The sequence below is a fragment of the Delphinapterus leucas genome, chromosome 3, assembly GCF_059928025.1.
Source record: "Delphinapterus leucas isolate spDelLeu-1000000601 "Yukka" chromosome 3, BTC_Dleu_Yukka2, whole genome shotgun sequence".
Lineage (NCBI taxonomy): Eukaryota > Metazoa > Chordata > Mammalia > Artiodactyla > Monodontidae > Delphinapterus > Delphinapterus leucas.
In genome coordinates, this window is record NC_143131.1 from 47,822,942 (window position 1) to 47,837,144 (window position 14,203).

A 14,203-nucleotide genomic window follows, 5' to 3' on the forward strand; every position below is an offset into this window, starting at 1 on the left:
CTCACCTAGTAGCACATTCACACCTATAATAACCAATTAGAATCTCACAGAGTGCTAAGGGTTACATAGAAATAACTGGACATAGAAAGAGTCCAGTAACCAACACTGGGAAGGCAAGATACTTTTTTTTTTTAAGTCATAGAGGGCTAACATAAACATTAAGCCTTTTAAGTTCATTCCAAAACACAAGATATTGTCTCCCCAGCCAATAACTTCTTCTTCCCCTTTCTTGGCATTTCTGCAAGTCATATGTTCCTGATGTTTCTGTTGCCTCAGCTCACATGGATTTCTTTAGCAGGAGAAACCTGATGTTTCTTGTCCCTGAGTATCTCAGCCAAGGCTTAGGAAAGCAGCACATACAACAGAAGTTGTAAGGGTCATTCTTATCCTTGACAAGGGAAGACAGGGCAAAACCATGCCCACTGGCAGCAGTACCACTGGCAACTTTGCTCAAGTCATTCTGAAGTTTATGACAAAGAGCTAAGGAAAGCTATGGCAGGGAAATATCTAGTCATTTTCTAGGAAACAGTATTATTATAAAAATAAAATGGTAATGTGAGGGATAAAATGTTTTCCTCTTGTAGTTCATCTGATATCAGGGCAGTGATACTTTGTATCACCCACAGATGAGAGCTTTTTGTAAAGTACAACCTAAAGATGGCAGAAGGATTTTCTTGTTATGTTTTTCTCTCCCCTAAAGTGACCACCCTTTCATTAGAGAATGTATTTACGTCATCAAGCTAATGTGATTCTTAAATAGGACATCAATCTTCCCTCTGGATGAGAACATTAATCAGATTCCGCTAGTTTTTCATTCTCTATCTAAACACTGCCATATGTAAAAAGAAAAATCTCTGAAAACCGTGGATACTGTACAGAGTTAAACCTCTCCTCCCAGCCAATCTACTTTGTTATCCTATATAAACAAATTCTGCCATTACATTCTATTACTTATAACAATTTTCAGTAGATAGTCCACAAATCAATTAAAGACAAGTTAATTGCCAAGAGGGATCAAGCAATAAGCATTAGAAGCCTAATACTTAAAGGTACCATCCAAAAAATGTATGTGTTAGAGAAAAGTTTGGTTTGGCTAGCTTTCCTTCTAATCCAAGATTTTACATTTGTATGATTAGTTTTGAAGATCAAAAACTCATCACACTGAGACTTCCCTGGTGGTCCAGTGGTTAAGAATCTGCCTTTCAATGCAGGGGATGTGGGTTCAATCCCTGGTTGGGGAACAAAGATCTCACATGCTGCAGGTCAACTAAGCACGCACGCCTCAACTAGAGAGCTCGCATGTCACAACTGCAAAAAAAAAAAAACAAAAACACTCTCTCCATTCAGCCACTTAATGTCTTTTGATTGGGCATTTAGTCCATTTACATTTAAAGTGGTTATTGAATGCATGTTCTTATTGCCATTTTGTAAATTGTTTTGGGGTTGTTTTTGTAGGTCTTTTTTTGTTCCTTTCTTCTTCTTTTGTTCTCTTGTGATTTTTTTTTTTTTTTTTTGTGGTACGCGGACCTCTCACTGTTGTGGCCTCTCCCGTTGTGGAGCACAGGCTCTGGACGCGCAGGCTCAGCGGCCATGGCTCATGGGCCCAGCCGCTCCGCGGCATGCGGGATCCTCCCGGACCGGGGCACGAACCCGTGTCCCCTGCATCGGCAGGCGGACTCCCATCCACTGCGCCACCAGGAAAGCCCTGTTCTCTTGTGATTTGATGACTATCTTTGTTGTTATGTTTGGATTCTTTTTTCTTTTTTGTGTGTGAATCTAGTATAGCTTCTTGGATTGTGCAAATCGCTCCTTCTCTTCCATCTCCTTATATTTCCGTGTATTTTTACAATAAAGGTGAAGCAAAGGCAAATTCATTCAAGAGATTGGAGTCTGATCTGACCAAGAACACAGTCAGTAATGAGGTCAATACCCATATAGTTTCATCAACTTGATGCAATCTAAGTGATGCCTTGTCTGCCTAGGACTGCAAATGTACCCATGGATGTATGGAATGAAAATGTTTCAACTTACATATTGACATTTTCTCCATGAAGGCTCCCTTGAGTTCCCCAAGCAGAATCTACCATTGCAGTCCCTATTTTATTTCGTTTTGTTGTTTATTTTCTGCCTTCCTCCACTAGAAAGTAAGCGTTATGAGAACAAAGACCCATCCCCCAACTGCTTTCCTCTTCATTTTATCCCCAATATAAGGTAAATATTTTTACGTGGCTAATAAAGCACTAGGCACAGGGCTGTGCTGGAACCATCCACACTAGTTGGCAAAAGTGAACTGTTAAATTTTCAGGAGTATTTCTAAGTCAGTTGTTATACCTAGTGACTATAAAAATTAAATTATTTAAACTTACAATTAAATAAATTATGTTGAAAAGAATGGTATTAAATATGCAAAACCCATCACTTAATAATTTGACTACACTTTACTATTATCTATGTTCTTGAGGTCAGTTACGTCTATTGTACCTATATGTGCCATTCTGCATCTCTCACCAACTGCATATTTAGTGACCTCTGTGGCTTGAAGTGGGCTGGTGCGAGAATTTTTGCCACAGAAATCAGCAAATACTACAAATAAGCTTTTTTTGGTGTCTTCACAGAGAACTGGCTGTTAACATTTATCAGCATGCCATGGACCAGGCTTATCACTGGCATTTAACAAACAGTCTCTGAATGAATGCATTCGGGTGTTTTATTCATGGTCACATTAGTTCTTACAGAGTGTGTTCCTCTAGCCCAGCACAGAGTTCCTCTTTCTCAGGTTCACTCCCAGGCTTTCTTTTTGGAATGTCACTTACACATTTGTTGCTCTCGGAATGTCTGTCTTTTGCATTAGATTGACTTCACCTACTTAAGAGCTAGAGTGGTCTTCCGGCTTTTCAATGCTGGGTGATGGGTTTGAGCTGACGAACTCTGACGTCTCTTCAGCTTTAACTCTCTGTGCCATGATACGGGGAAAGAAAGCAGAGTGTCCTTACTCATGTCAGGGGCCTAAAAACATTGGCTGGTCGGTTCATTCGTTCAATACATACACATCAAGCATCTACTATATGCCACACACCCTTCGAGGCACTGGCAATGCAGAGGTGGAAAAAAAGACAAAAATTGCGGCCACATGGAGCTTACATTCTAGTATGTATTACTACTAAGTAACTTTAATTTTAGTGTTGTCTACGTGCCAGGCATGACCTATGGCTAACACACTTAATCCTCACACCCTCCCATTTAACAGATAAGGCAGTCTGAAGTGAAGTAGCTTGACCAATGTCTCAGAGCTGTAAAAGTGTTGACATTTCAACCTCAGCAGTGCAGCTGGAGAGACAACCAGCTCTTAATCACCATACCCGGCACCTTGTCAAGGTGACACTGTTTTTCTATGTGCAAGTTGCTTATAAGATAATTGTTTATAGGTGAGCTGTATTGTGCTATTCCGTAACCAAGAGTGGTTCCAATGATAAGAGTTAACCACTATGTAACTTACAAGAGAAGCATCACAGAATTGGTGAAACCCTAAGGGAAGTGTAGAAAATGCTATTAAAGAGATGGTAGGCAGGCCAACTTTTATGTACATATTTCATTTAAGGGCACACTGGCCCTTTAAAGCAGACATTTTTATTTTCCACTTACAGACTGGGAATCTGCTAATGGAGGTTAGCGAATTACCCAGTTAAGAAAGCAGCAGAGCTGGCATTCAAGCTTGGTCTGTTTGGCTCTAAAGCCAAGGTCTCCCTCCTATACCCTGCCCCCTAACACAATGTGCAATGGTTGGTAACCATGATGTTATTCTCATAATGACTGCTGTGTTGCCTATAAGGAAACTATTTTACTCATCTTCAATTTAGCTAATATTACTCACGATTTGGAATATCATTAAGAATGATGTTTCTACATTCAAGACAATGCCAATGGAATAAATAGGCATGAGACAGGATGAAGTTGACCTCTGTAGTTCAGAGAATCTTCTGGCTCCTCTGAACGGCTGGCCAAGGAGCAACATTTAGGTAGTAAAATACGACCATGACCAGTGTTTTTGGCCACAGGAAATAGGCTAGATGGAAGCTGATGAAGCAAAACTCAGGGAGAGGAGAGAAGCACATAAAATCACTGATTAGCTTCCTTTTTTTTCCCATAAGAAACACATATTTTGATGCGTTCGCTTAACACTACTTTAAGCCAATCTCAATTATGTTAGAAGACTGTTCAGATATTATTTTTTTAATATATTTTTATACAGCAGGTTCTTATTAGTCATCAGTTTTATACACATCAGTGAACACATGTCAATTCCAATCGCCCAATTCATCACACCACCACCACCACCCCCTCGCGGCTTTCCCCCCTTGGTGTCCATACGTTTGTTCTCTACATGTGTGTCTCAATTTCTGCCCTGCAAACCAGTTCATTTGTACCATTTTTCTAGGTTCCACATATATGCGTTAATATACGATATTTGTTTTTCTCTTTCTGACTTACACTTACTTCACTCTGTATGACAGTCCATCCACGTATCAACAAATGACCCAATTTCGTTCCTTTTTATGGCTGAGTAATACTCCATCGGATATATGTACCACATTTTCTTCATCTATTTGTCTGTCACTGGGCATTTAGGTTGCTTCCATGACCTGGCTATTGTAAATAGTGCTGCAGTGAACATTGGGGTGCATGTGTCTTTTTGAATTGTGGTTTTCTCTGGGTATATGCCCAGTAGTGGGATTGCTAAATCATATGGTAATTCTATTTTTAGTTTTTTAAGGAACCTCCATACTGTTCTCCATAGTGGCTGTATCAGTTTACACTCCCACCAACAGTGCAAGAGGGTTCCCTTTTCTCCACACCCTCTCCAGCATTTGTTGTTTGTAGATTTTCTGATGAAGCCCATTCTAACTGGTGTGAGGTGATACCTCATTGTAGTTTTGATTTGCATTTCTCTAATAATTAGTGATGTTGAGCAGCTTTTCATGAGCTTCTTGGCCATCTGTATGTCTTCTTTGGAGAAATGTCTATTAAGGTCTTCTGCCCATTTTTGGATTGGGTTGTTTCCTTTTTTAATATTGAGCTGCATGACCTGTTTATATATTCTGGAGATTAATCCTTTGTTCGTTGATTCATTTGCAAATATTTTCTCCCATTCTGAGGATTGCCTTTTCGTCTTGTTTACGGTTTACTTTACTGTGCAAAAGACTCTAACTTTCATTAGGTCCCATTTGTTTATTTTTGTTTTTATTTCCATTACTCTAGGAGGTGGATCAAAAAAGATCTTGCTGTGATTTATGTCAAAGAGTGTTCTTCCTATGTTTTCCACTAAGAGTTTTATAGTATCTGGTCTTACATTTAGGTCTTTAATACATTTTGAGTTTATTTTTGTGTATGGTGTTACAGAGTGGTCTAATTTCATTCTTTTACATGTAGCTCTCCAGTTTTCCCAGCACCACTTATTGAAGAGACTGTCTTTTCTCCATTGTATATCCTTGCCCCCTTTGTCATAGATTAGTTGACCATAGGTGCTTGGGTTTCCCTCTGGGCTTTCTATCTTGTTCCATGGATCTATGTTTCTGTTTCTGTGCCAGTACCATATTGTCTTGATTACTGTAGCTTTGTAGTATAGTCTGAAGTCAGGGAGTCTGATTTCTCCAGCTTCATTTTTTTCCCTCAAGACTGCTTTGGCTATTTGGGGTCTTTAGTGTCTCCATACAAATTTTAAGATTTTTTGTTCTAGTTCCATAAAAAATACCATTGGTAATTTGATAGGGATTGCATTGAATCTGTAGATTGCTTTGGGAAGTATAGTCATTTTCACAATATTGATACTTCCAATCCAAGAACATGGTATATCTCTCCATCTGTTGGTATCACCTTTAATTTCCTTCATCAGTGCCTTATAGTTTTCTACATACAGGACTTTTGTCTCCTTAGGTAGGTATATTCCTAGGTATTTTATTCTTTTTGTTGCAGTGGTAAATCGGAGTGTTTTCTTAATTTCACTTTCAGGTTTTTCATCATTAGCGTATAGGAATGCAAGAGATTTCTGTGCATTAATTTTGTATCCTGAAACTTTACCAGATTCATTGATTAGCTCTCATAGTTTTCTGGTGGCATCTTTAGGATTCTGTATGTATAGAATCATGTCATCTGTAAACAGTGACAGTTTTACTTCTTCTTTTCCAATTTGTATTCCTTTTATTTCTTTTTCTTTTCTGATTGCCGAGGCTAGGACTTCCAAAACTATGTTGAATAACAATGGTGAGAGTGGACATCCTTGTCTTGTTCCTGATCTTAGAGGAAATGCTTTCAGTTTTTCACCATTGAGAATGATGTTTGCTGTGGGTTTGTTGTATATGGCATTTATTATGTTGAGGTAGGTTCCCTCTATGCCCACTTTCCGGAGAGTGTTTATCATAAATCGGTGTTGAATTTTGTCAAAAGCTTTTTCTGCATCTATTGAGATGATCATATGGTTTTTATTCTTCAATTTGTTAATATGGTGTATCACATTGGTTGATTTGCATATATTGAAGAATCCTTGCATCCCCTGGGATAAATCCCACTTGATCATGGTGTATGATCCTTTTAATGCGTTGTTGGATTCTGTTTGCTAGTATTTTGTTGAGAATTTTTGCATCTATATTCATCAGTGATATTGGTCTGTAATTTTCCTTTTTCATAGTATCTTTGTCTGCTTTTGGTATCAGGATGATGGTGGCCTCAGAGAATGAGTTTGGGAGTGTTCCTTCCTCTACAATTTTTTGGAAGAGTTTGAGAAGGATGGGTGTTAGCTCTTCTCTAAATGTTTAATTGAATTCACCTGTGAAGCCATCTGGTCCTGGATTTTTGTTTGTTGGAAGATTTTTAATCACACTTTCAATTTCATTACTTGTGATTGTTCTGTTCATATTTTCTATTTCTTCCTGGTTCAGTTTTGGAAGGTTATACCTTTCTAAGAATTTGTCCATTTCTTCCAGGTTGTCCATTTTATTGGCATGGAGTTGCTTGTAGTAGTCTCTTAGGATGCTTTGTATTTCTGCCGTGTCTGTTGTAACTTCTCCTTTTTCATTTCTAATTTTATGGATTTGAGTCCTCTCCCTCTTTTTCTTGATGAGTCTGGCTAATGGTTTATCAATTTTGTTTGTCTTCTCAAGGAACCAGCTTTTAGTTTTATTGATCTTTGCTATTGTTTTCTTTGTTTCTATTTCATTTATTTCTGCTCTGATCTTTATGATTTCTTTCCTTCTGCTAACTTTGGGTTTTGTTTGTTCTTCTTTCTCTAGTTCCTTTAGGTGTAAGGTTAGATTGTTTATTTGAGATTTTTCTTGTTTCTTGAGGTAGGCTTGTATAGCTATAAACTTCTCTCTTAGAACTTCTTTTGCTACATCCCATAGGCTTTGGATTGTCGTGTTTTCATTGTCATTTGTCTCTAGGTATTTTTTGATTTCCTCTTTGATTTTTTTGGTGATCTCTTGGTTATTTAGTAACGTAGTTTTTAGCCTCCATGTGTTTGTGTTTTCTACGTTTTTTCCTATGTAATTCATTTCTAATCTCATAGCATTGTGGTCAGAAAAGATGCCTGAGTGATTTCTATTTTCTTAAATTTACTGAGGCTTGACTTGTGACTCAAGATGTGATGTTTCCTGGAGAATGTTCCATGTGCACTTGAGAAGAAAGTGTAATCTGCTGTTTTTGGATGGAATGTCCTATAAATATCAATTAAACCTATCTGGTCTATTGTGTCATTTAAAGCTTCTGTTTCCTTATTTATTTTCATTTTGGATGATCTGTCCATTGGTGTAAGTGAGGTGTTAAAGTCCCCCACTATCATTGTGTTACTGTCGATTTCCTCTTTTACAGGTGTTAGCAGTTGCCTCATGTATTGAGGTGCTCCTATGTTGGGTCCATATATATTTATAATTGTTATATCTTCTTCTTGGATTGATCCCTTGATCATTATGTAGTGTCCTTCCTTGTCTCTTGTAACATTCTTTATTTTAAACTCTATTTTATCTGATATGAGTATTGCTACTCCAGATTTCTTTTGATTTCCATTTGCATGGAATATCTGTTTCCATCCCCTCACTTTCAGTCTGTATGTGTCCCTAGGTCTGAAGTGGGTCTCTGTAGACAGCATATATATGGGTCTTGTTTTTGTATCCATTCAGCAAAGCCTGTGTCTTTTGGCTGGAGCATTTAATCCATTAACGTTTAAGGTAATTATCTATATGTATGTTCCTATGACCATTTTCTGAATTGTTTTGGGTTGTTTTTGTAGGTCTTTTTCTTCTCTTGTGTGTCCCACTTAGAGAAGTTCCTTTAGCATTTGTTGTAGAGCTGGTTTGGTGGTGCTAATTCTCTTAGCTTTTGCTTGTCTGTAAAGCTTTGATTTCTCCATCGAATCTGAATGAGATCCTTGCTGGGTAGAGTAATCTTGGTTGTAGGTTCTTCGCTTTCATCACTTTAAGTATATTATGCCACTCCCTTCTGGCTTGTAGCGTTTCTGCTGGGAAGTCAGCTGTTAACCTTATGGGAGTTCCCTTGTATGTTATTTGTCTTTTTTCCCTTGCTGCTTTCAGTGATTTTTCTTTTTCTTTAATTTTTGCCAATTTGATTACTATGTGTCTCGGTGTGTTTCTCCTTAGGTTTATCCTGTATGGGACTCGCTGTGCTTCCTGGACTTGGGTGGCTATTTCCTTTTCCATGTTAGGGAAGTTTTCGACTATAATCTCTTCAAATATTTTCTTGGGTCCTTTCTCTCTTTTCTCCTTCTGGGACCCCTATAACGTGAATGTTGTGGCATTTAATGTTGTCCCAGAGGTCTCTTAGGCTGTCTTCGTTTCTTTTCATTCTTTTTTCTTTTTTCTGTTCTGCAGCAGTGAATTCCACCATTTTGTCTTCCAGGTCACTTATCCGTTCTTCTGCCTCAGTTATTCTGCTATTGATTCCTTCTAGTGTAGTTTTCATTTCAGTTATTGTATTGTTCATCTATGTTTGTTTGTTCTTTAATTCTTCTAGGTCTTTGTTAAACATTTCTTGCATCTTCTCGATCTTTGCCTCCATTGTTTTTCCAAGGTCCTGGATCATCTTCACTATCATTATTCTGAATTCTTTTTCTGGAAGGTTGCCTACCTCCACTTCATTTAGTTGTTTTTCTGGGGTTTTATCTTGTCCCTTCATCTGGTACATAGCCCTCTGCCTTTTCATCTTGTCTATCTTTCTGTGAATGTGGTTTTTGTTCCACAGGCTGCAGGATTGTAGTTCTTCTTGCTTCTGCTGTCTGCCCTCTGGTGGATGAGGCTATCTGTTCAGATATTATTTGATAACTTTATATTTTAATCGATCACTAAGCCCTGTTCTACACCAAATTTACAAGTGTGCTTTCTTCAGAGGAAGATTCTGAGTTGAGTTAAATGAGGCAATTTAGTCTATTGGAATGACACCTCTCATTTTGGAACTTCTCCTTGTGTGGTGATGAGAAGATGTGATCAGGAAACGGGAGGTGGCCAAGTGACTAGAAGTCTAGCCTCCAGGACAGCCTGCCAAGGTTCAAACTTGGGCAAGTTTCTGAAACTCTCTCTGCCCAGTTTCCTTATCTGTAAAAAAAAGGCAATGCCAGTCCCCCTTGTGTGGTTGTTCTGTGGGATGAAATAAGATAATGTATGTAGAGCCCTGGGAACACTGTCTGGCACATAATAAGTTCCCAATACAATTTAAAACTTATTACTCTTACTCTGGACTTCTGACTACATGTGTGTTGTGTAGCCTCTGATCCCTGAACCTGCAATTCTTCTCTTATTTGGTGGTAATTATATCCACCCTCTTCACTTACCCTAAAAAATTGAATGAGATGAGCTACAGAACAGAACACTAAAAGGAGCAGTTATTAACATCTGTTACATCTGAAAAGCTTTCCAAAAAAATTTTTTTAATGCCATGCAACAGGAGGTGCTAATGTGATACTTAGAAAGTTACGTCCTAGCTTACTGATTTGTGGGTGGCGCTCCTTTCTCTTTCTCAGACTTGGGCTCTAGCCAGCATTTTCTAGTGGGCAAACTGAGGTTTAATTTGACAGCTATTGATGTGCTACACTTCCGTTTCAGTTGGAACAAAGAGTAGCTAAGAGACAGTATTTTCCAATTGTCCCTGCAAATAACTGCTACTTAAAAATCTCCAGATCAAAGTTGTGGATTTGAGCATAACTGTCCAAGATTTGCACAGGAGGTGATTTAAGTTTATCTAGGGTTGTTGGTTTCTGCAAATAGTCAATAATGTAGTATACTCCATGACGCCTATTAGTGTAAGGGGCAGGAAAACTAGAGCATACTTTGTTTCTGACCTGTGGCATGTTAGTGAAATCACCTCTACCCTGCACTTCAAGGTACCTTGGATGGTGTTCTCCTCTATTTGTACAATACCCACTCTGCAGTCCCCATATAATATGTTCCTCTTAACATTCCTTTTTGAGAAGACAGAAAGCAGAAAGCTTTGTGATTTGTTCTGGTTGGAAGACAAGACCATCTCTAGAAGAGTAACTTGTTATTTCAAGTTTCCTCGACTGTTACTATAACTTTAAACAACGACATTTTTAAAAAACAAAATGTCCTAGTGTTCCCTTGGGGAGTTGTCAGAGCCCACCAATCTGCTAAGTACTAGCTCCTTGTTCGTTCTTCGCTTCCCATATCATTTTCTTCCCAATTTTTTCAGGTACTATATTCAAACCTTCAACGTGAGTTCACTCACTGACATTATTTTCTCAAATCTAACATAAGCACATCATTCCCCCCACTCTCTCCTCTAAGACAGACACGAGAGGTGTGGCTCTAAAGTAATGATTGATTCTTATTCCAGGTCCACAGAGGAAAATTAGCCTCCTTAGGATGTAATCCTCTTTCTCTCTCTCTCTGTCTCTGACTCTCTCTGTTTCCGCATCAAGTGAAACTTAGCTTAATAAGCTACATATTAATTATATTTGGCTTTCTCTGTAAGTACATTTTACCAATAAAAGGCAAAAACTCGCCACCGCTGAAAAACGACTTTCAAATCTACTTTAAGCATAACTACCCAAGGTTGTATTTCTCAGGGATCAACACTCATCAAATACATATGATTTACTGTTACTTTAAAAAATCAGACTCTTTACAGACTTGGCTTTTCTTCATCCTGAATGCCACCAGGGAGTGAAAACAATGCCAGAGACAAATATTCCAGCTTAAACCCAAGTGTATCACCAGTATCATGTGTAATATCCATTCAATCTTCAAAGAAAAAAATAACACTCTACTAGACACATGTGGGGATTTTACAAAATACAAAATTATTTTTATTAAAGAAACCAACTTGTAAAGGAGAAACTCAACAAAGAAATGTTGGTTAACACCTAGTTATTTCAGTTGCTTCAATAGTGGAATTATGTGTAAAGCCTCTCAAAGGTCAAGATAAGCTTAAGTTACTTCCATGTTTTAAAGATGTGTGTGTGTGTGTGTGTGTGTGTGTGTGTACACATACATAAATACTTCGACTCATGGTGCATTTGAGGTGGTGTGGTCTGTTAAAAGTTTAAAGCTGTACAACAAGCATCTTTTTTTCATTATTGTCAGTATATTGCTGGGACTGGATGCATACTCTCTTTTTTTTAAGCACTGACAGATCTCTGAAAATGTGACATGAGAGTGTCCAACTGCTGTCCTAGCTCCTTAACCTTCCACTGGACTCCTGGCCTATGATAGGCCCTGATCATATCAGCAAGTTGATTTTACAAATAAAAGGGTGACACCAACTAAGAGAGTGTAGCAAGATGCTTCATCGAACATGCATTAATGGCATTCTCCTCGCATGTAAGGGAGCCTCTGGCCTCAAGGAGTTTATAGTCCACAGGGAGAGAGAAAATAGCATCCACAGAACAATGAAGACAGTACATATAAAAAATTAATTATTTTATGGGCAATTAATATTCAAATTAAAAGCAAATATATGAGGGACAAAGTCTCTCAGGTTTCAAAGGAGATTGGCCCATGATGGCTATTCTGGATGTCACTCTCACCTCTTAAACTCATTATGAAAGAAACTTGTTAGAACTACAAACACAGGGCATTTAAATACATAGAAAACTCATCCTTAGACATTCCAGTGTTTGTTGTATTTCTGAAAGGATTAAATTGACCAAGGAAAAGGAAAATATCTTTGGCATACCAAGAAGGCAAATTTCATAATATGTCTACAAATCATACAGTAGAGCTTAAACTCTGCACTTCCTGAGATTTCTGAAATTCTTTAGTCCAACACACTATTGTTTTCACCTTACCCAGCAGTTTGATATTTATATTTAGAAACTTGTTATCAGATCTCAACGATAAGAAGTGTCTAGAAACTACCATCTATTGGAAATATGTACAGTAATGCTTACAAATCTTTGATGAGCATACATCTTAGCCCATAATAAGCATGAGATGCAAATAATAAACATGAGAAGTGCATTCAGTAGAAAGTAAAGCATAGAGTAGGCATATAATTTCTAATGTTGAAGCAGAGTCTTAACTGTAACAAATTAACATAATTAATAAAAATAAATGGTATTTATTTTGTTTTGAAGTAGAAGTAGATGTACATCTAGTAGTAAGGAAGTACTACTTACACCTTTAACTGCCAACTTTTATTTACCCCTTTCAAAGTTTGCTTATGCATTTTTACTAGGGAATTTTGTAATTTGATTCCTTTGATTTTATAGCTCCCTAAAATATTCCAAGGGTACTATCTTTCACACTGTCTAAAACAAATAAATAATTCTTGTGAATTATTTTAATCTAAACTTTGAATATTTTCTATGAGAGTAAATCAGAACACATTTTAATCCAAATTTAACACATACTTTTATAAAGGCCTGGTAGTTTCTACATATGTTACATTTGGTCTAAAGAAGGAAGACCTATTCTTGAGATTTTGCAGACAATTTCACCTCCATTTGCTATTGGTGAAATAGCTTGCGGTGCTACAGACTAACCAATCAGAAACAAAAACTGTGTGAAGAATCAATCTTTTTTCTTGTAAATATCTAAAACACTAGAGCAGAAGGAAATCAAGGATTTTTCTGTCTTCTGTTTTTCCTAGTTATTTGATCAAAATAAGCTAACTTGGATGTAAAGCAAAGCTGTAACTGACAATTTATTGAGGTCATGAGGTCAACATTTTTCATATGATTTCTATAGAAATCTTTAGACATAACAGATTAATAACATATACACTTCAATTTCATACTTTCTATTTCTCCTGGGCAACATTAAAACTCTGAACTACAACCTAGACCACAGAGATAGTTTCCACTTTTCCATGTGAATGTGACCTGAAACACTTATAAACAACACAGCAGTGTTCTGTTGTTGTTACTTGTTTGCTTGCTGAATCAAACTAGAACCCTTTCCTTACATTTAAAGGGTTAACTGAAGGTTAGTATGACCAATTCTGGCTACATTAAGTCCACTCGGCTGGCTAACACACTTCTTTTCCGGATACCAGTCACAGGAATGCTTTTATAAGTTCACCATTTAACTCTCAAAATCAGCTTTTAGAGTTAGTCAATTTCCTTCTACTTCTGTGGGTTCCCAAATACCCCTGACTATGTTAAGGTTCACATCTTCTTAGCTCCTATTCTGTACACTACCAATTCATCCTGCCAATGTAATGTAGTATAGGAAACAGAAATTAAACAGATCAACACAGGGCAGAGACTTGTTTGCAGGGGGCCTAAAGCTACAGAGGCTGATGAAAAAAGAAAACTCTTCCCAGCCACAAAAAGAAAGAGCAATACCTGTAGGACTTTGAGAAACGCAATCTTGATTTGACTCTTGTGGAGGGTCCTGGCACTGTGACTCCCCGAAGATCCCAAACAAAAGCCATGTGTAAAGAAGTTGGCAGGATCGCTGGCAAGTCAGAGTGGATGCAGGGCCCTGGGGCCGGATGGCCCCTGGAGGACCAGGAGGTACTTGTGGCCAAGGGAGGGCATTTCCTCTGTGCGGTGCTCTGTGTTGCCAGGGAGGTGGCGGGTGGCTGAAGCAGGACTGGAAGAGGTGGCTGGGACTTCCTGCTGTGTGACACTCGCCCTTTGCGACAGAGCTTGCTTCACTTCGACTTTATCTCGTTAATAACGTGAGAAATGCTCCCTTGCAAATTTGTTTTTAAATATAGCCCTGATTAAACAGCACAGTCA

General features: G+C 38.0%; 1 protein-coding gene across 8 annotated transcripts in view; it reads right to left on the reverse strand.

The window, feature by feature from the left end:
- The window catches only part of PDE4D (phosphodiesterase 4D), a 1,204,091-nt gene that overhangs the window by 350,815 nt on the left and 839,073 nt on the right, over nucleotides 1–14,203 (reverse strand). The window contains exon 1 of one of the 8 annotated variants that reach the window (XM_022597058.3): nucleotides 13,805–14,115. The exons of 6 other annotated variants lie outside the window; for them this stretch is intronic. In XM_022597058.3, the coding sequence (XP_022452766.2) occupies nucleotides 13,805–13,893 (89 nt within the window). In that variant the 5' untranslated portion in view covers nucleotides 13,894–14,115. Of the gene's footprint in view, nucleotides 14,116–14,203 lie in introns of those variants that run through there. One more of the 8 variants, XM_022597031.3, reaches the window with a different exon arrangement.